Raw genomic sequence first — 21,163 nt, forward strand, 5'->3', positions numbered from 1 at the left:
AGAGAGGGGCGTGTCAGAAAGTAAAGTCAGGGGTGTATCTTCAGGGGGGTGTTTGGGGTGTTACACCCCCTAACAAATATAGTTTCTGGTCAATGGTTGCGTACATATGCTTTCAGTCGGGTATGGGGAGGTGTCTGTCAGATTTAACCCCTTTAGTGCTTCTGTCGGTCGTTGGACTTTGCGAGCACTACCTCCGTAGTGCTGCGCACGTCCAACGGCCAACGCGGCCCCACCCGTTTCTTCGAACGTTCAGCACTGGCCCTGAACGCTCGAAGCAGTTAAGTCGTTAAACAGGGATGTTTACATACACACAGACACAAACACACACACAATCTCTCCCTCTCTGTTTTGAAAGTCCTCAAAAATGTTGGTTATTTAAAAAAAAATTGTTTTTTCTCTCTTAGTAATCCTACCAATCTGCATTACTCTCCTTTTCCACTGCCCCTTCGGCCTCTCCCCTGCACCCTGCTTGTTGCATAATGTATGTCAACATAATATGCCAGCCTGATGGTTGGAAAATCTGAAGCTCACACCCATCCCAATGTTCCTGACCAAGCTCTGCGCTTACGTGAGGTAGTGACATGAACTGACTTTTGTGGAGGAACGATACACGCAGGGCACAGGATACGCTTGAGACACTGGAAACGGCTCGATAAACCAGGATTTACACCGTGTTGTATTGATTGTTTCAGTACTTCTGTGGTGGGCATCAGCGTTCATGTTTTAGGGGCGCGGCCATGACTCCTTAAAAAGTACCCACCACTGGTGGTAATGTTATAGCTCTCTCTGCACTTCAATTAACTGCCAACGGGGAGTTAAATCAAGTATTATTGTATTTTTACATCAACATCACCGTAAAGTATAGATTAGAGCCAGTGGAAAACTACTTCAATTAATTTAACCAATAAACAAATTCAGCTGTGGGTTAAGTTTACTGTAAATCAAAAATATAAAAATAAATATAATTTTGCTGCTGATAAATAGCATGTTTTTGTGTGCAATATTAGGGTATATTCATGCTGGTTTACGTTTACAAGTATTTTATAAGACTGTAATTAACACATATGGTGGGCAGTCGCTTGTCTGTTCTATTTTTTTACTGTTGTTACAATAGCCGCACCCGCGCTTTAGCATAAAACATCTTAAGCTAAAGTGTGGGTGCTGTGGTCGCTTCAAAAGTAAAGAAATAGAAAAACAATTGTGGCTAAACCGCAAATAACAAAAGAAAGGCGCATCCACCATTATATCAGCTGAGGCGTGCCACGCTGGTTCCATGAAAAAATAAAGCATTGTGGAAGAGCATGTCATACCCAAAGTAGAAGGCAGGAGAAAGACCTTTAACAAAATAGTGCTCCGAGGCTGTAATTAAACCTGACCGAGTAACAACACATGTAACAGGGGGTGTCCTCATGGAAGTTTACAAGAAAATGCAGTACTAAGGAGAGACTTCTGAGCCTCCTTGCCAATAAACAGCCACCATTTTCAAAGGAGGAGACAATTAAAAAGATGGGTGGAAAGTGGGCAGAGCTTCAAGTCCAAACGTGAATACAGCATGTTTCGAAGAGACAGCCAATCCCTGCCTAGACGAGACCTAAAAAAGGAATTGTCTGCAGACCTGGACAGACCAGTAAAAGACCCAGCCCAAACTTTAACAATGCTGGACTCTGAAAAGAATGTAATTATCTGTCAACATCCAACAACTCCTTTTTCTTAAAGAAAGACACACAGGGCCTCATTTATGAGAAATGACGCATCGCTGCGTGAAAGCAGCGATGCGTCACTTCCCAGTGCGCACTCCTTGCGTCATGATTGATGCATCATATTTATAATATGACGCATCATGTCGCAAGGAGTTACAGATACGTCCGTTTTTCTGACGTATCTGTAGGTGCAAAAGTGACGCATTGCTGGAGTGTGTCACAAGAGTGACGCAACTTCAGCAATGTGTACTTTCACATGGGCAAGTCCCATGTTGTTAGTGCCTGCATCAGTCTTACGCCTGCCATGATGCAGGCATAAGATTTTGACGCATTAGCGGCCAAGAAATGGTGCAGTGAAATCTTATAGATTTCACTGCGTCACTTCCATGACCCTTTCTTGCGTCAAAACGCCCCCTTGCATACATTATACCTGGCACAGGTATAATGTGGCGCAGGGGTTTACAAAGTGACGCATCTACTTAGATGCGTCACTTTGTAAATATGGCGCAACAAGACAATTTTTTTACGGCGCTGGTGCGTCACAAAAAGTGAAGCACCGGCGGTGTAAAAGTGACGCACAGCCTCATAAATGAGGCCCACAGTATTTGTCAGTAGCTGAGCACACCCTGATGAAGAGGAATAAAGCCCCCCACCAGCCCTCTGCAGGCCGCTACTCTTCAGAAATCCACACACTGCGAGTATCTGCTGCCTTAACACAGGGCAGTGTGGGTCACTGTACTGGGCACAGACGAGTGAAGCTGATTGGACCGGCAGGATCCCGATTCCGGATCAATAATACCAGCTGGACCTGGGATCCGGCAGGTTTATACACCATTCCAACACTGAAGTGGATACATACATTTTTGGAGACTGTGGAAGGTCAAAGTGCGACATTTTGCTTGTTTGTTGAAAAAGTTGAGACCAAGGGGAAGGACACCATCCAAGTGATGGTGAGTTGCGAAGTATGTTTGACGATAACATGAGCGATAGGCTAACAGCAGAAGGGTGCCATTGTGGGTTCCTATCTCAGAGTTAACCCGGCTATACTCTTTTCCTTCATACATTATAAACATTTCACCCTGTTTGGGTCAGCTTCCATGCACAAATGCCTTCATTTATCTGCTGATTGATACAGAGGTAATAAACTGAGACAGTTGTGTTTATAAACAGCAGCCCTGCCAAGGATCACGCATAATGGGTTAGAATAACTTGGGATCGTGCCCAATTCTATCACGCAAAGCTAAGAATTTGGGAGTTCTGGTTGATAATAAACTCTCTATGGGGGACCAAGTCAATCAGGTAACCTCAGCATGTTTTATGGTCCTTAGAATCAATCATAAACAAAATTAATTTTTTTCTCTCAGCAGACAACCTAAGGACGGTCATTACTGCTCTCATTATGTCCCGTCTGGACTATTGCAATGTTCAGAAACAACATATGAACAAGTTGCAATTGGTCCAGAATGCGGCAGCGAGAATGCTTACAGGAACCCCTGGGTTTGTTTAGATCAAAGGAGAACTCAAGAAACTGCATTGGCTTCCTGTCCCTCTTAGGTCACGCTTTAAGGCACTATGGGGCAGATGTATCAACATCCAGATTTGCGAATCTCAAATAGCGATTTTTTAGAAATCGCTACTTGAGATTTGCAAATTGGTATGTATGTAGAAAATCGAATTTTTTTGCGATTTCTTAAAATTCCTTAATTGCGATTCGCAAATTGCGAGTCGCAATTAAGGAATAATTTCCCATTCATTTCTATGGGCCAGGAGGCCCATAGAAATGAATGTGAAGTTATTCTCAATTTGCGATTTGCAATTTGAGAATCGCAAATTGAGAATAATTTCAAGGGTGCAAGGGTGTCATAAGGACACCCTGATGCGCCCCTGAAATTCACATGTGTGTGCATATGGCGCACATACCTGCCCTAAGGGCAGGTATGTGCGCCACATGGCACCTTCACAAATGCAAAAAAGTGCTATTGTGAAAGAAATCGCAAATTACCACCAACTTCAAGTTGGTGGTAATTTGCGATTTCTTAATGAGAAATCGCACAACTTGGGTGCTTCATACATTGCATTTAAGGAATCGCAAAATTTGCGATTCCTTAAATGCAATCGCAAAATAAGGAATCGCAAATTTGCGATTCCTTATTTTGCACTCAAATTTGCTACATACATACCATTTAGCGAAAATGAGTTCGCAAAAATTTCGGAGTTTGCGAACCCATTTGAGCTTCATACATCTGCCCCCAAGTGTTGTCTTCAAGGCTGTTAATGGGGTTGGCCCGGAGTTTCTTCCATCTAGGCTCACATGGTACGCTCCAAGTAGAACTCTGCGCTCCTCCGGATCTAAACTAGTCCAAACCTCCACCGTCAAGAAAATGAATTGGGGAGGTAGAAGTTTTCTTCACTGTGCCTCCAAAGCCTGGAATGAACTCCCCTTCCATCTCAGAAGTGCCCCAAACCTTGCCTCCTTTCGCAAGGATTTGAAAACATGGCTGTTCTCGCTTAAATCCGCTAGCGCCCTCCAGGTAGTCAGTACTTAGTGCCAGGACACCCCAGGTTAGCAGTGCGCTTTATAAGTACAATTAACATAACATAACATAACAATAACGGATTTAAGTGCATGTTAGCGCATCATTGCACTGAAAGGCAAAGCCGCGCAGGCAGAGCTCCCCAGTGCCCCGGAGCAGTCGGACTGCAGTGCCAATTGCAGTGCCGGCAGTGACTGGCAGCCCAGGTTCTAGCAGTGGGGAGGTTGCCATAGATACAGCAAGGCTTGAGCTTCTTGTGATGTCATGGTTTGATGTGATTATCGTGCTCTCAAGTAATTCACTTCTTTTTTAATCGATAGAGGTATATTCTGGACATTATCCTGGGGAACCCAGTTATGAATTATGTTAAGTGCCTTCATAGTCGTGTGTGTTTACTTTATTTTCGTAGTGCTGGGTTACTTAGCATTTTCTCTAAGATGTGCAGTCCTGAAGATGTGAATCTTTAAGGTGATCATTAGGGCAGCACTTTCTCTGAGCGCTTTCCCTGGCGTATGCATTTTGCCCCTTTATGTAGCACTGAACTATGGAGTAGCATGCTATGCAGTGCTTAATTTGTAAAAAAATAAGTCAGAGGGCTCGCGTCAGGAGGCCACTGCAGCTTGCACCACACATCACCCCTGCCAGCGCTGACAGTGACAGTACCAACACAACTACTGACAACGACACTCTTGTAAGTGTGACAATTCAGCCTATTCCAGGCCCTCACAGCTATAAGAATGGCTTGGGCTGCAGGCAATAGTCGTTTTAATGTATATTGAATTAATAATTGCTGATTCTGTGGTCCTCTCTAAATTAGCCAGACAGCGCCACCTAGTGACAGAATGTCACAAGCGCCGGTGTTGAAAATTAATAGCCTGTACCAGGCACCAGAACCACAGTCTCAAATTAAGCACTTACGCTATATCATTACTCTTTACATGCCCTTTTGCTTCCTCTGGACCTGAGTTGAGTGCACTTTGAACGGGGCTCGAAGATGATAGCTGTGGGGCTGACGTTACTTTGTCCACCATCACCAGTGTGCAAGAGTTATGTGTGGCTATTACAATATACTGTTTTATTCTCTTTTTGACTTGAAGTTTCTCTGCGGTGTACAGTTTGAAGTGTTGGTGGCTTATGTAGGGGGGTGTGGACCTTGTTCTGCTATGTGAGTGAAAGGTTTTTACTCAGCTGCTATGAAGTAATTGTGATTGGTCGGGTGAGCATCTTATTGTGCAGTTAGTATTGTGTGGTTATTTCTGAAATGCATTCCTTTACATCAATGTTATCTACTTCTGCTAGTATGTCACTCGAAGTGTTACACATAAGGTACTGAAAACAGTGGCGGCCAGTAAGGTACAGGGGTGACGAGGTGGTGGGGGAGGGTGGTGGAGGCTTGAATAAAACAAGCACTGGCGTTGCCAATAGGTCTCGCAGTAGGAAAGTTGGAGCTATTGGTTTTGTAAATGACATTTTATATTTATATATCGTTATTGGCATTGTCAATAACAATATATAAATATAAAATGTCATTTACAAAACCAATATCTCCAACTTTCCAAATGCGAAACCTATTGGCAACGCCAGTGCTTGTTGTGGTTATGGCCCAGTTTTTCATTCTGTGCGCAACATATGGCTGAGCAACAAAGTATTCAAAATAATAAAAATGCAGCAAAGTAAGTGGGGCTGACACAGAAGCAGACTGCAATTATGCTCCTATTTAGGCTTACACTCCCTTGCCCTTCTTTATGTATTGATGGACCTGCTTCTAAAACTGGAACAAAAGAAACAAGTATATGCAATAACCCCCAAGCATCCAACCCAGAATATTTATTCAACATACAGCGCAGCACTAACTTTGTCTCTTGTGGTCGGAACGTAAAGGCGTCATACATATTGTTCTTCTGGCAACCAGTCAGTCTATCCTTAAAAATGTGTCCTGTTTGTTTCCTTTCTCTCTGCAGATTTGTGCTCACGCCTCTGAATGGGTATTTGTAAATCATTTGTAAGACTACAATAACGATCAAATTTAAAAATACGAATACACAAAGGACCTCTTTTTAACAGAAAGTAATTAGTACATGAAAATGCAGTCGTTGGAACAAGTGAAGAACCGAGCAGCATTCCCAACGCCCGGAGGAGGACAAAACGATGATTAGTGGATGCTGAATGGGGGGATTTATCATGGGATAGCATCCGATATTGTTGTGAATTTTTACCGCGTGCCTCTGTGAGCTAAAGAGTGTGAAGAGGAATGCAAATAAATTTGGCAAACAAGTCAGCTGCGCGCGCACAGTGGTTGGAAGGGGCAAATTCGCGACATTCCCGAAGGCTGCGGGGCGGGTGTATTTATATCAGGGGCAAGAGAGAAATGAGGCCGAGCGGTACCCTAGAGGTGTGAGTAAAGAAAGAGCGGGGGGCACAGGTATCAGACGGGGTTCGTGGAGGGGCAGACACGAGAGGGTATGTGACAAACGGGCAGGTAACAAAGAGCACGAGACGGAAGGGGCAGATTTTAAAAGGGGAGCCGGAGAATGAACGACCTGAGGCACGAGATGGCAGCGAGTGTCACACTGGAGTGTAAGTGGTTGGAAGGGGCAAATTCGCGACATTCCCGAAGGCTGCGGGCGGGTGTATTTATATCAGGGGCAAGAGAGAAATGAGGCCGAGCGGTACCCTAGAGGTGTGAGTAAAGAAAGAGCGGGGGGCACAGGTATCAGACGGGGTTCGTGGAGGGGCAGACACGAGAAGGTATGTGACAAACGGGCAGGTAACAAAGAGCACGAGACGGAAGGGGCAGATTTTAAAAGGGGAGCCGGAGAATGAACGACCAGAGGCACTAGAGTCACACTGGAGTTTAAGTGGTTGGAAGGGGCAAATACAAAGGGTGAAAGGCTGGAAGAGACGGTGGTCAAAGGGCAGATGTCAGGACGTCGAAGAGGTTTGGAGTGGGACCCAAAGTCCGAGCAGACACTGCGGGGCACGGGATCGAAGCAGCGAGTGTTCCTTCTTTAAAGTTCTGGAAATGCCCTCAGTGATAAAACTAGTTGGGTTGGACTGGAAGAAACGTACAAAGCAAAACAAATGCAACAATACTTGTTAAACAAATTATAGACACCAAGTAACAGCAAGAAAGATACAGAAATTACAACAAGAGGGGAGGGAAGAGGTAGACACAGAGAGATTGTACGGAGACAAAGTGAAAAACAACACGTACCTGATAATGCAGAGCGTATGGGAAACTGAAAGTACGGCCGGCCTGCGGACGGCCATGAATAATTAGGGGAGGAGAAGCCCTTTGATGTGCTGTGCGGCCGGGAATGCAGAGCGGCCGGGAAACTGAAAGTACGGCCGGCCTGCGGCCGGCCATGAATAATTAGGGGAGGAGAAGCCCTTTGATGTGCTGTGCGGCCGGGAATGCGCGTGCTTGTTTGCTCACGTGATTCACGTGAACTCTAAGAAAACCGCAGCGCAAGAAGCCCTTGGTTTGACGAGGATTTCGAGCACTTGAATTCTCGCTCCCTCAATGCGCTTGCGCGCATTGTAGGTCACGAGACCTAAAAAACAATCACTTACTTGATCTCGCCACGTATCTATTCCGTCTCTCCCGCGCCAAGTAAGTCTCTTCCAGGAAGCACCCAGGCTCCCCACAGCCAATCACAACGCTGCAATGCAGCGGTGTGACTGGTATACAGGCTCCCCTGGGTCAATCACAATGCTAAATGCAGTGTAGTAATTGGTCTGATTACCGTGGTTCAGAACCCAGCCAGGGAATGTGGGCCTGGGCATGTTCTCCATGCAGGCTGTAATGCAGCCTGCATGGAGAACATGCGCAGTGCGCATGACTGTTTGGCCAGCCCGAGAGGACCGGTCAAACATTTATGCCCACTTTACAGAGTGCACAACCACTTCTCATCACTGATGTCAGGGGAGCCAAGCCACGCCTGCCATAGCCTGACGATACGAAAAATAAAATGGTAATAACTTCAGTTATTATCATTTTATTTTTTCGTTGACACTGCTCCATGAACAGTGGGGCGACGCTCCTTCGCCTTAGAGGAGGAGCTGCCACTGACTGAAAAGTCCCGCATAAGCACATTGAGAATACGGAAATGCCACACATAAGTAAAGCAAAAACTTGTCAGCTATTAAAGAGAACATTTTCACACAGCCGAAAAACCAGTTTCACATAATGTCACTAGATGGCAGCATATAACAATTTAGTGAAGTGGTAGTTGAAACATAGGGGCATATTATCAAGGGATTTATCTCCGCTTTTTTGGCTTTAAAAGCAAAGAAAGCGGAGATAAAATGATCTCCCTATCAGCAACAGGGTGCTAACACGCAAATTCGCATGTTAGCACCCTTTTTCTCTACGCTTCCCCTTGCATCTCTAATGAGATGCAAAGGGGGCGTTCCAGAGAAAAATAATAGGAGAAATGTTGTTAAGCGACATTTCTCCTATTATCAAGGATTTCGCTAACCCTGTTAGTGATAAAAAAAAGCAGCGCTAACCGCGGTTAGCACTGCTTTTTTTACACCTGGTATTTTCCTGATTTAGCCATGATATCCTATGGAAGGTGGATATCATGGCTAAGTTTGTGAGCCCCTATCATCAAGCTAACTCCAAACTTCGAGAGATTATCGTTGGTTTTCCAGCGATAATCTCTCATTTGGCAGTTAGTGCGAGGATTTTTATCACTTCTGAGATAAACCTTGCGAATAGCAAGTTATCTCTGCGATAATTTCCGGCGAAGTTTAGCGTTAAAAAATTTGTTGCTAAGCCTCGTTAGCGATAAATATCGCTAATCGTTGGTAATATGCCCCATAGTTTTATAGAAGAGTGATTCCCACTAGTCAGGGTCACCGAAATGATGCCATTGCGTGGCCGTGGGGTATTTCATATTATGGATTTGCCACATAATCCATCATGTGCTGCATAATCTGCAGAAATTATAAAAAAACAGTTTCTAGCTCAAACGGTTCAAAGATTACTGAAAACGCAGTGACACGTTGCTGAGCACGGGAACACTCTTTGCAAAGGTTGACTGGTCACCTTTCTTTTGCTTATTATTATAGTTGAATGTCAAAACAGTACTAATGAGGTGCAAAGTATGCCCAGACAGTGATCACAAGTGTAAACATGAGAACATAATGAAGGAGTACTATCACAAATGTGCTGCATTATATTGCATAATTTCCCTTTTCTTGCCACATAATTTAGTCAACCCTGCTGCATAATTTTACCCTCCCTGCTGCATAATTCCAGTGGCCCTGCCTATAGTCTACAGCATGTTCCTGTGTTTCAATTGCACTTGGTTAGCAGAGGTCAAAGTATAACTGCTAAGCAACGTGCAGTTCTGATTGGCTGTCCTTCAGAACAAGTCCCTATGTGTAGTGAGTAGTCACACTAGGCTCTAGGTTTGGCTAGACTCGCCCCTGCTCAGTGCCATGATACTCTCCCGGGTGAAAGTGCACTCTACAAACCAGCACAACATACATGTTCCAATCAATGCCAATCAAAACTGAAGTGGCCCGCCAGCACTTCCGGTGCCTGCTTTGTAGATAGGGTGTGCACAACAGTTTTTATCGGAAATGTCATTTAATTCTTTTACAATTTATCTGCAAAACAGTCTACTTCTCAAGACCTTTTTGCACAAGGTGTGCATTGACTTAGGAAATCTTATAGAAAATTGAAAATGTGAAATGTTAACAAATTTCACTTAAAGCAAAGATCAAGAAATTCAATTTACGTAACCAATTGAATTAAAATCTCATCCAGACTGGTTTTTCGCTGAACACGAGCAGTTTCTAAGTTTGAACATGGGGTCTGTTCTTTCTCTCTCGCCTGCATTCTTGCACAGGGGCTGTGGCTGCACCTGGTAAGGTGGTTTTATTGCCCCACTCTGCTTGGCGTCCACAGCTGTTAGAAGCAGTGGCACCACCCTGCTCAATGCAGCCTACCCACGACAAGCAGGTATGATCCATTAATGAATACCCTCATTTTAAGGTAATTTCGCCTAATTCTAAGAAGAGAAGAGGTGAGTAGAACAGAGCATCAAAGTCACAACTTCTGTTTGACTCACCTGGAAATCCTGCGGCTTGTTTGATAGGGGCTTCTTGGACGCGCTCCGCTTCCGTTTCACGCCATACACTTGATTCGATGGGGGCTTCTTGGGAAGGAGGGGCTGTTCTCCCCCCGGGGGGGTTGGCGGGGTTTCGGCTTCATCTCCAGTGCCTGCCTGGTCTTCGGTATCTTCCTCCCCACCTGTGTCTGCCCGGAAGAAATAGTCCATCAGAGTGAACCACTGCACTTTTAATATAGACATGTGGTGTCAACAGTGCCACGTACCACACCAGGTCCTATACTGACAATATTCGATTACCAGCTTTCCCACTCTTGATATAACACGCAGCACACAACTACATATGGGGGGCACCTCTATACATTCTGAAAGTCGGAAATTCCAACAGCAAAGCAGCTCAAAAGACTTTAGATTGAAAATAGCCACACTTAGGGTGACCACGTCCTTCCAACCCATTGTGGACAATATTGCCTGTATTAAACTTTTGTGCCATCGCCTGATGCATTCTGGTTGTTGTAGTTCCGATTTTCTTCCACTGAACTGATTAGAATAACATACCTGAAAACAAGAATTGACAGGTAACAAGCTCAGGACTGGAGATAGTGTCTGTAATGACCTGGAGTGAGGTGGTCGCTTTAGCAACATTTAACAGAGACAAAAGCCAATGATTGATTGGCAGGTGCCAAGTTCAGGACTGGAGGCAGTGTCTGTAATGACCTGGAGTGAGGTGGTCGCTTTAGCCACATTTAACAGGGACAGAAGCTGATGATTGATTAGGGCAGACAGCCAGATTAATTACAATCCGTACAGTAATATCCCTCATCTTATTGTCAACTGTGCATCTCATTCATTTTTGGGCGGATCCACAAAGAACAGAGTGACCTTACACGTCATAGTCTTAAACCTGAGATAGTCGTAAAATAACTGTTTGCATGAGATTCACAAATACTCCATGGACTGTGCACAAAAATCTACAACAAGCATTGACAAGGCCAATAGGTCTCACCTATTCCAAAGCTACTGGCTTTGCCAATATGTTTTATCCCTGTTGTACACCAGAGTGGCTGCTGTTTAGCATGGCTGAAATGAAATGGGGTAAAGGAGTGTTGGAAAGTGGGATAGAGTGGAGTGTTATGGGGTGGCGTAAAGCGGCGTGGAGTGGCGTACAGTAGAGTTGAGTGGCGTGGAGATGAGTGATATGAAGTGAAGTGTCATGGAGTAGCGTACAGTGTTGTGGAGTGTTGTGGAGGGAGTAGAGTGTCATGGAGTGGAAGGGCATAGAGGTGAGTGGCGTAGAGTGGAGTATAGTGTCGGAGTTGAGTAGTGTGTCGTACATAGGAGTAGTATAGAGTGCCATGGAGTGGTGTAGAGCAGAGTGGAGTGGCATATAGGGTGTTGGGTTAAGTGGAGCAGAGTGTTGTGGAGAAGAGTGGCATAGAGCGGAATAGATTGTCATAGAGTAGAGGGGTGTAGAGGACCGCAGAGTGTCAGTGGAGCAGAGTTTAATGGAATATACCATCACAGAGTGGAGCATTGTGGAGTATAGTGTAGTGTTTGTAGATTGGAGTGGAGTAGACTGGAGTGGAGCACAGTGGCCTAGAGGGAAGTAGCGTAAAGTACAGAGGCGCAGTGTTGCACAGAGTGGACTGGTTGTGAGTAAAGTGGTGTAGAGTGTATTGGCGTGCAGTGGCATAGAGTGGTGTAGAGTGCAGTGGCATAGAGTAGAGTGGTTCAGGATAGATTGCAGTGGAGTTGAGAACAATGGAGTGGAGTGACGGAGAGTGGAGTAAAGTGGTGTAGAGTGAAGTAGCACAGAGTGGAGTGGTGCAGGGTATAGTGGAGTAGTGCAGGGTGGAGTGCAGAGGTGTAGAGTGCAGTGGTGTAGAATGCAATGGCATAGAGTGCAGCGGTGTAGAGTGCAGTGGTGTAGACTGCATTAGAGTGGTGTAGGGTTGAGTGGTGCAGAGAAGAGCGAAGTGGCACAGACTGCAGTCATGCAGATTAGAGTGTTTGAGTGCTGGGTCATACGGTGATGCAGAGTAGAGAGGTGCAGAGAGCAGTGATGGTGAGTGCAATGATGTACAGTGATGTAACGTGCAGTGCCGTAGAGTGCAGTGTCATAGAGTAGAATGTTGTAGAGTATAGTCGCATAAAGTGCAGAGGTGCAAAGTATTTATTTATTTATTTATTTTTTCAGCTTGTAGAGCGCGACAGCTACCCAGATAGGGTTTCCCGGCGCTGATGGAGACTGGAGCGACAGACAGTGGGTGGAAAGTTATTGGTTAAACAGCACGGTCTTGACTGCCTTTCGGAAACGGCCGTGGCAACATTCCGCTCGAATAGCAGGAGGGAGGGAATTCCAGAGCCTAGGACCCATGGAGGCGAAGGACCTCCCTCCCACCCTAGCAAGTCTGACCTTAGGTACATAAAAGAGTTCTTGGGTCGACGACCTCAGTGTCCGCGTTGGGGCGTACGTCGTCACCAGGGATTGTAAATATCTTGGGGCCGTGCCTATTTTTATTTTATACATATAATTTAAGGCTTTAAACTTTACACGGCTCTCAACTCGGAGCCAGTGAAGTTCCTTGAGATGTCGTGTAATGGGTTCATTCCTTTTGCAGCCGCAAAGTAGGCGCGCCGCAGCATTTTGAACCATTTGAAGGCGACGGGTAACCGCCTTGGTGACCCCCAAATAGAGTACATTGCCATAATCCAGCTGGGAGGTCACCAAGGCGTTGACCACAGACCTCTGGGTGTCAGGGGCGCAACTAGGTCTTAATTTCGGGGGGGCTAACATGGCAAATGAAGGGGCGTGGCTAATGTTAATCAATGGGGTGGGGCTAAAATGGCAGATAATCAGGATTGATTAATGCTCAGGTCAAGCGGAGAAAACATGCAACCCTACAATTACCCCCTCGCACCCCAAAACCCATTACCACCCTGAACCCTGAAATCATCCCCCTAGAACCCCAAACCGCATACTCGCGCTGATCCCTAAAATTACACCCTTACCCCCCAAAACCCTTACCCACCCTGAACCCTAAAATTACCTCTGGCACCACAAAACCCATACCCGCACTGAAGCGTAAAATTACCCCTGGCACCCCAAAACCCATACCCATGCTGAACATTAAATTCTCCCCTGGCACCCCAAAAAACCCATACCCACCCTGAACTCTAAAATTGCCCCCTGACACCCGAAATTCCACACCCACCCTGAAACCTAAAATGTCCCCCCCTCACACCCCAAAACCCATTACCACCCTAAACCCTAAAATGACCCCCTGGCACCCCAAAACCCCTATCCACCCTGAACCCTAAAATTGCCCCCCTGACATCCAAAAACCCACACCCACCCTGAACCCTAAAATTCCCCCCTCACATGCTAAAACCCATACCCACCCTGAACCCTACAATTAACTCCATAGCACCCCAAAACCCTTAACCACCCTAAACCATAAAATTACCCCTGGCACACCAACACCCATATCCACGCTGAACCCTAAAATTACCCCCTGGCACTCCAAATCCCATGCCCACCATGAACCCTAAAATTACCCCTGGTTCCCCAAAACCCATACCCACCCTGAAGCGTAAAATTACCCCTGGCACCCCAAAACCCACACCCACCCTGAACCCCTAAATTGCCCTCCTGGCCCCCAAAACCCATACCGATCCTGAACCCTAAAATTACCCCCTGGCACACCAAAACCCATTACTACCCTGAACCCTAAAATTACCCCTGGCACCCTAAAACCCATACCCACTCAGAACCCTAAAATTACCCCCAGGCACCCCAATCCGTAACCCACCCTGAACCCTAAAATTACTCCCTGGCACCCTAAAACCCACACCCACCCTGAACCCCTAAAGTTACCCACTAGCCCCCCAAAAAATGAACTCTGCAACCTTACACTACATTTGCATATTCGGAGGGAACTCTCCTCTTTGACGTTGGGCTGATCAGCAGCACTGTGTCCTGCCCCTCCCGAAAATCTCACAGTGTGGACAGGTGCGGGCCAAATGTTTCCTGGTTTCTCCTTACCAGGGCCTCCTCTGCTTCTGCTTGTGTTTTAGCGCCCTGGATGTGAATTCCCTACAAGTGCACAGACAGCAGGGGGAAAGGGATGTCCAGTGCAGGTGAAGGTTTTCCTTTGTAAATTAATTCCTGCTGGCGTCATAGCCCAGGGTGTGATGTCTGTGCACTTGTATGGAATACACATCCACACAAGTGCACAGACAGCACACCCTGGGCTATGACACCAGCAGAAATTAATTTACAAAGGAAAAGCATCACCTGCACTGGCCGTCCCTTTCCCCCTGCTGTGTGCATCTTCCCACTCCCACCCCATGCTGAACACATCAAGTGATTAGGTGAAATCCCTGCCTTCAGGCAAGGATATCACCTCAGTGCCAGTAAAGGAAAACAAGAGGTGGGGGCTGGGGGTTCCCTGAAACTGCTAAGAGGCTGGCTGGCTCGGGCTGCTGGGCCTCTCAAAAAGCATCATAAAAATGACTTTCTCGGCTCCGATGCGCAGTTATTTCAGTGCGTGTCAAATTAGCCCGGGCTGAAGAAGACGACCGGGGGGGGGGGGCTGAAGCCCGGTGAGCCCAATGGGTGTTGCGCGCCTGCTGGGTGTCGGATGGCAACATCCACAGTATCTTTCTCAACCAGCGCAAGATGGCAAAGCAGGTAGCCGCCACTTTCATCACTTGCGTCTGCATTGTTAGGCCCCAATCTATGGTAACCCCCAGGTTGCGGACAAGATCTGATGCTGGTGGGATAGGGCCCATTTCCGCTGGCCAGTGTTTAGCGCACCACAGGTCGGGCCTGCTCCCAAGGATAAGGATCTCCGTTTTTTCCCCGTTGAGCTTCAGCAGATTTTGGTTCATCCAAGTGGCTATTTCGCTGAGTCCCGACTGAAGGAGGGAAGTGGGGGACTGGTCTGAATGAGAAAGGGAAAAAACTATCTGTGAATCATCCGCGTAAGTGAATAGCGTGAGCCCAGCACGTTTCGCAATAAGAGCTAGCGGAGTTACATATAAATTTAAAAAAGAGGGCTTAGAATTGAGCCCTGGGGAACTCCAAATGGGGAAGCATGGACCTTCGATGTCGAGGAGTGGGAGAAAACTTGGAAGGTCCTATCCGCCAAAAAAGATTCGATCCATTTCAAAGCTTTACCACCAATACCTAAGGAGCCCAGTGCTCTAAGTAGGATGGCGTGGGAGATTGTGTCAAAGGCCGCACTGAGGTCTAATAGAATCAGTGCGGCGGTGTCCCCTCTGTCAAGCATCTGGCGGAGATTCTCGGTGACACCCAGGAGAGTAGTCTCTGTCGAGAATCCTGGGCGAAACCCTGACTGGGAGTCATGCAACAGATTGTTGTTCGAGATGAACAAGGCCAAATGCTGGTAGATATGTCTTTCCAATACTTTGGAAAAGATAGGAAGTAGCGAAATCTGCCTGAAGTTGGTGGGAATTTTAGGATCCGCCATAGGTTTCTTCAGCAAAGGGGAAACCATGGCGTGCTTCCAACACGCCGGAACACTGGCCTGATGTAGTGAGGCATTGAGCGTGGAGCAGATCCAGACAAGCTGAGGCTCCTCCAGAAGTCTGAGCACAGAGACGAGGAGAAGGTCACTAGGAGAGCCAGATTTGATCTTAGCCAGATGTGCTGATATCAAGGATGGATTGAGGTCAGGCCATTCATCCAAGAGGGTGTATGGAACTGGCTGCGTGCTCGTGGGGCTCATGCTGATGTCGATGAAAGGGGACCTTCCATCTTCATTTTGCTCAGATATATCTTGATAGGGCCTGTGCTGCTGAGTGGCAGCAGGGGGCTGTGAACTTTAAAGTGTGCATGTCTCTATTGCCGGCCACCTTGTGACGGCCTGTCAGACATGCTTATTTTATCCTTCTCTAACCTAATTGTCTTAGACAGCTGGGTTAGAGAAAGAACAGGCCTCCAGTTCTCTTGAGAGCGCTGCGGCACTGCTTTCATGCTGGTTAGAGTAGCACCAGGATTAGTTAGGGAAGTTGGCTGGGTCCTGCGTTGGAGCCTGCCTTCAGAGAAGGCCGGAGGAGGAGGACGTTGTGTCACGCAGGAAGGTAACTATTTTTTTTTTGTGTGTGACCTCGCCTCACCACTCTGGGTACATGCCAGCCACCACTGGCACGATAGAGTAGTGGTTCATAGTAGAGTGCAGTGGCATAGAGCAGAGTAGTGTAGAGCAGAGTGGCACAGCGTTGATTGCAGTGGGGTACAGTGGAGTGGTGCAGAGTAGAGTGGCAAAGAGTGCAGTGGTGAGGAGTAGATTGTTTTGTTTCAGAGTAGAATGAAGTGGTGTAGAGTGCAGTGGTACAGGGTGGAGTGGAGTGGTGCAGGGTTTGGTGGAGTGGTATAGAGTAGTGGTGTGGAGTGCATTGGCATAGAGTGCAGTGTTGCAGAGTGGAGTGTTGTAGACTAGAGTGGTGCATAGTGGAGTGGCATAAAGTGGAGTAGTGGAGAGGACAGAGGGAAAGAGTGCAGTGGTGTATAGCAGAGTGGGGTAGAGTCCACTGGCATGGAGTAGAGTGGTGCAGAGTACAGTAGAGGGGCGTAGAGTGAATAGAGTAGAGTGCAGTATCAGAGTGCAGCATTGCAAAGTAGATTAGAGTGGCGTAGAGTGCATTGCTATAGAGTGCAGTAGAGTGATGTAGAGTAGAGTGCAGTGTAGCACAGAGTAGAGTGGCGCAGAGTAAAGTGGTGTAGAGTGGCATCGAGTTCAGTGGCAGAGAGTGCAGTGGTGCAGAGTAGGGTGTTGTAGAGTGCAGTCATGTAGAGTAGAGTGGTTTAGAGTGCATTGGTGTAGAGTGCAGTGATGTACAGTTCTGCAGAGTAAAGTAACACAGAGTAGGGTGGCTTAAAGGGCAGTGGTATAGAGTTGAGTATAGTGGCATACAGTGCATTAGTGCAGGCCATAGAGTGCAGTGGTGTAGAGTGTACTGGTTTTGAGTAAAGTGGTTGTAGAGTGCATTGGTGCAAAGTGCAGTGGCATGGTGTGGAGTGGTATAGAGTGCAGTGGCGCAGAGTGGAATTGAGTGGCGTAGACTGCAGTGGCATACAGTAGATTGTTTCAGAGCAGAGAGAAGTGGCGTAGAGTGCAGTGGTAAAGAGAGTTTCCTAGAGTGAAAGTGGTGCAGAAGGCAATAGTGCAGAGTAGAACAGAGTGGCGTAGAGCGAAATGACGCAGACTACAATAGAGTGGCGTAGAATGCAGTGACGAAGAGTAGAATAGAGTGGCATTGAGTGCAGTGACAGAGTACATTAGAGTAGAGTGACGTTGCGTAGAGTGCAGTGGTGCAAAGTAGATTGGAGTATAATGCATTGGTTTAGAGTTAAGTGGTGTAGAGTGCATTGGCATAGAGTGGTGCAGAGTAGAGTGGAGTTGCGCTGAGTGCAGTGGAATCGAGTCCTAGTGCGAAGAGTAGATTGTTTCAGATTAGAGGTTAGTGGTGCAGAGTAGATTAGAGGGAATTTGGCATAGAGTGCCCAGGCATAAAGTGGAATGGTACAGAGTAGAGTGCACCGGCATAGAGAGCAGTGTTGCAGATTAAGGTGGCATAGAGTGGAGTGGTGTGGAGTGGTCTAGAGTGCAGTGGTGAAGAATGCAGAGGTGCATAGTAGAGTAATATGGGAAAGAGTACATCGGCATAGAGTAGAGTGGAGTGGTGTAGAGTAGAGGGGCATAGAGTGGAGTGGTGATAAGGGTGCAGTGACGCAGTATGGAGTGGAGTGGTGCAGAGTAGAGTGCAGTGGTTTTGAGTGGTGCAGAGTAGAGTGTAGTGGTGCAAAGTGAAGTATGCATGGTGTGGTAGCGCACTGCCATTACAGACAACACATCTTCAATTGAAATGACCATTACATTTCCACTCACATACAGTTTTACTGATAAAACTATACAGTGCCCAACCGATGTGTAGAAATGGCATCACCCAATGTAGTGCAGCTCATTTACAGACATTTACATTTTGTTGTATGCTAGAAAACATAATAATAATATCGTACAGTCTTTCTCAAGCAGACCCTAGTTACATAAATCCTCTCACTTTGAGGTCAGAGAAAGAAAAATAAAGACCAAGCTCCCTGGACAACACAGCCTGACATTTGACCTCTGTCTTTGAATACACAGTAAAGGTGACATGATAAGAACAAGATTTAAAGTCCTGTTTACAGAAAGCAAGTTTGTGGAAGAATACAGTAAACAAGAAACAAACTTGAGCTCGACAGCCTAAAGCAAATAAAGCCAGCCAATAGAAAGCCAGAAAATGTAAGTTCCAAATCATGAAGCCAATGGTAAGCAACGGGAGGAATGCATTCCTAGGTCAACTTCCTGAATGTCCCCAAGTTGTCTTTAGCAAACCAGAGAGCTGCGGTGTCTGGTAGGCTGCAACCTGAAAACTGCTGATTTCCAGGCGTACGCATAACCCTAAAGTACACTATTTTACTCCTTTTTTCTTCATCTGGAAAATAGGTGTGGAAACCTTTTGCCTACGTCCGTTTTTGCCTACAGCACTATATCCCTATGACACATGAGGATGTTTGGGATATTTTCACATTCATTCAGTTCACTTACTCCATTCTTTTTTGGCACTGCAGTGAGATGAAAATATAAATCCCACACCATCGAGCAGAGATGCTTCTGGGAAACAAACGGAGGCCAGCCAGTTTCAGAGCCAGTCTCAGGCACCCACGCTCTAGGTGATATTTGAAACCTTGCTGCTATTCCTAGACAGAGTTAACTTCCAGCTCCTAGATTTGGAAGGTTTTGTCTCTTCTTAACCTTACAGCATTGAAAAAAAGCTGTTACTAAAGCCTCGGCAGAAGCCCAGTGGCGGCTCCTCCAGTAAGGCGGAGGAGTGTTGCCCCACTGAACAAAAGGACAAATAAAATGATAATAAAGCATCGTTATTATCATTTTATTTTTCCAATTGCAGTCGTTGGCTCTCGAGGCGGGATGGGGATGGCCAGAGCAGGGAGTGGAGTGGTTTGCACTCCTTAAGTGCGCATGACTGCTTGGTCGGCCCTCTCAGGCCGACCATACAGTCCCACGCACTATGTATCTTCCCCACCAGGCTTGATTTACACAGCCTGGGGAGGAACATGAAAAGCCTCCCAATCCCCATCTGAGTGCCGAACCACGGCACTCAGACCTATCACAATGCTGCATTGCAGCGTTGTGATTGGCTTAGGGGATTTTGGGAGCCCGGGTGCTTCCTGCTGCCATCGGGACTGCAGGAAGAAGGAAGATGATGAGAACAGAGGAGAGGCGGCCGCCGGCCATTAAAGGTAAGTGTTTTTTTCCTTTTTTTAGTACGCCACCAGTCTCCCATCCAACCACCTGGTTCCAGTAGCAGCCGCTACTGCAGAAGCCATATTTTTCTGAGAGGCCCTTTTAAGTGCGAATTCAGACAGCATAATTTTGCATGAGATGGTGGGTCTTAATCACAGAGATCTGACTCGGGCATCATCTCTGTATTTCATCTGTAAAAACCTCTCAGAATATATGGGAAGCACCAGCAATACTGTTATGCTTTATTTCTTTATTTGGGTATTTTTTATATTTAGCAAGGCCGGAAAACAGGCCAAAGAGTTTCGGAAAAGCCCCAAACATCGTGCCATCTTTCAGAGCACTCACGTCCTCAAGAGCAGCGGAGGGACAGACTATTTTGTGAAACACGAAAAAATGTATAGTCAGCCTACTTTCTAAATTTGCCTCTAAAGTGAAATTATCATAACATAACATGAATTGCTTTGAATGTATGTGCTTACTTCTAGTACCTAGTTTATTCATGTGGACTGTTTGAAGGTGTAGGTAAAGTGGATTTGTGCATTCGTTCTTTAAACTTATTTTTTTCTTTTTTTCCTCTATGAAGAAAATATGTTTCTATTGGTTGAAACATCCTTCCCTTTATACCTGTGAAATTTGGAGGTTTGCAGGGCTTAATTTGAGCCAGTGGTTTCTGGGGCTCAGCACCAGCACTTAATTTCCGGCACCAGCAGCGAATTACCGGAACCTGCACTTATGACAGCTGCCCCATGGTGTCACTGTTTGTGTAGTTTAAAGATGAGCAGAAAAACAATTGCTTGTTAATTCAATATACATTCAAAACAACTAATACCTGCCACCCAAGCCAGTCTTAAAGCTTTGGCGACCCTGAACAGTCTAGATTGTCACACTTGTTGCAGTTTGATGGTCAGTAGTTGTGTAAGTACAGTCGAAATGTGTGGTGCAAACTGCGATGGCCTCCTGACGAGGGCCCCAACACTTATTTTATTTACAAATTAAGCACTGGCTCAGGTGTCCCCTTCTCTGCCCTAGAAATATTAGAACCTATTTTTGGAGTATGTTTGCTTGCATTTGCACGGTGGGCCTGGCTGTGGAATATGAGGGCGGGCACGTGGAGGGGGACAAGTGCAGAAGCAGATTGTGCCTTTATCTCCTCACCATCCCTCATGTGAGGCTCATCTCTGCCCAGTGGACGCCTGACAACTTGTGATATGTCTTTCTTGCTATTTTAGTTTCAAGGCGCCCAGAACGTTCCATAGAGAGTTCTGGTTGAAAGCTCCAGACGTGCACGCACTTGGAGGTCTTTCATGCAGGCCCCTTTGACAATCGCACACAAAAATAGAATTCTCAAGGGGAGGGTTTGCCTAGACCGGCTTGGCAACTTTGCAAAACTATACCGCTAGGTTTCCACTAAAAAAAAGGATCCTACCGTAGCTATATTCTCCGAAAAAGATGGTTTTGCTGTTTTGCATTATGTTGTAGTTCGCCTGGCTCCTTGGAGCGCCTTGCTTTGATGT

The 21,163-nt window shown here is 46.4% G+C and overlaps 1 protein-coding gene across 1 annotated transcript in view; it reads right to left on the minus strand.

Annotated features, from left to right (window-relative positions):
• Positions 1 to 21,163, minus strand: part of DYSF (dysferlin) — a 1,004,398-nt gene that overhangs the window by 710,179 nt on the left and 273,056 nt on the right. The window contains exon 6 of the mRNA XM_078674496.1: positions 10,318 to 10,505. Coding sequence (XP_078530622.1) covers positions 10,318 to 10,505 — 188 coding nt within the window. The remainder of the gene's footprint in view (positions 1 to 10,317; positions 10,506 to 21,163) is intronic.

This window comes from Lissotriton helveticus, chromosome 2_1, assembly GCF_964261635.1.
Source record: "Lissotriton helveticus chromosome 2_1, aLisHel1.1, whole genome shotgun sequence".
Taxonomy (NCBI): domain Eukaryota; kingdom Metazoa; phylum Chordata; class Amphibia; order Caudata; family Salamandridae; genus Lissotriton; species Lissotriton helveticus.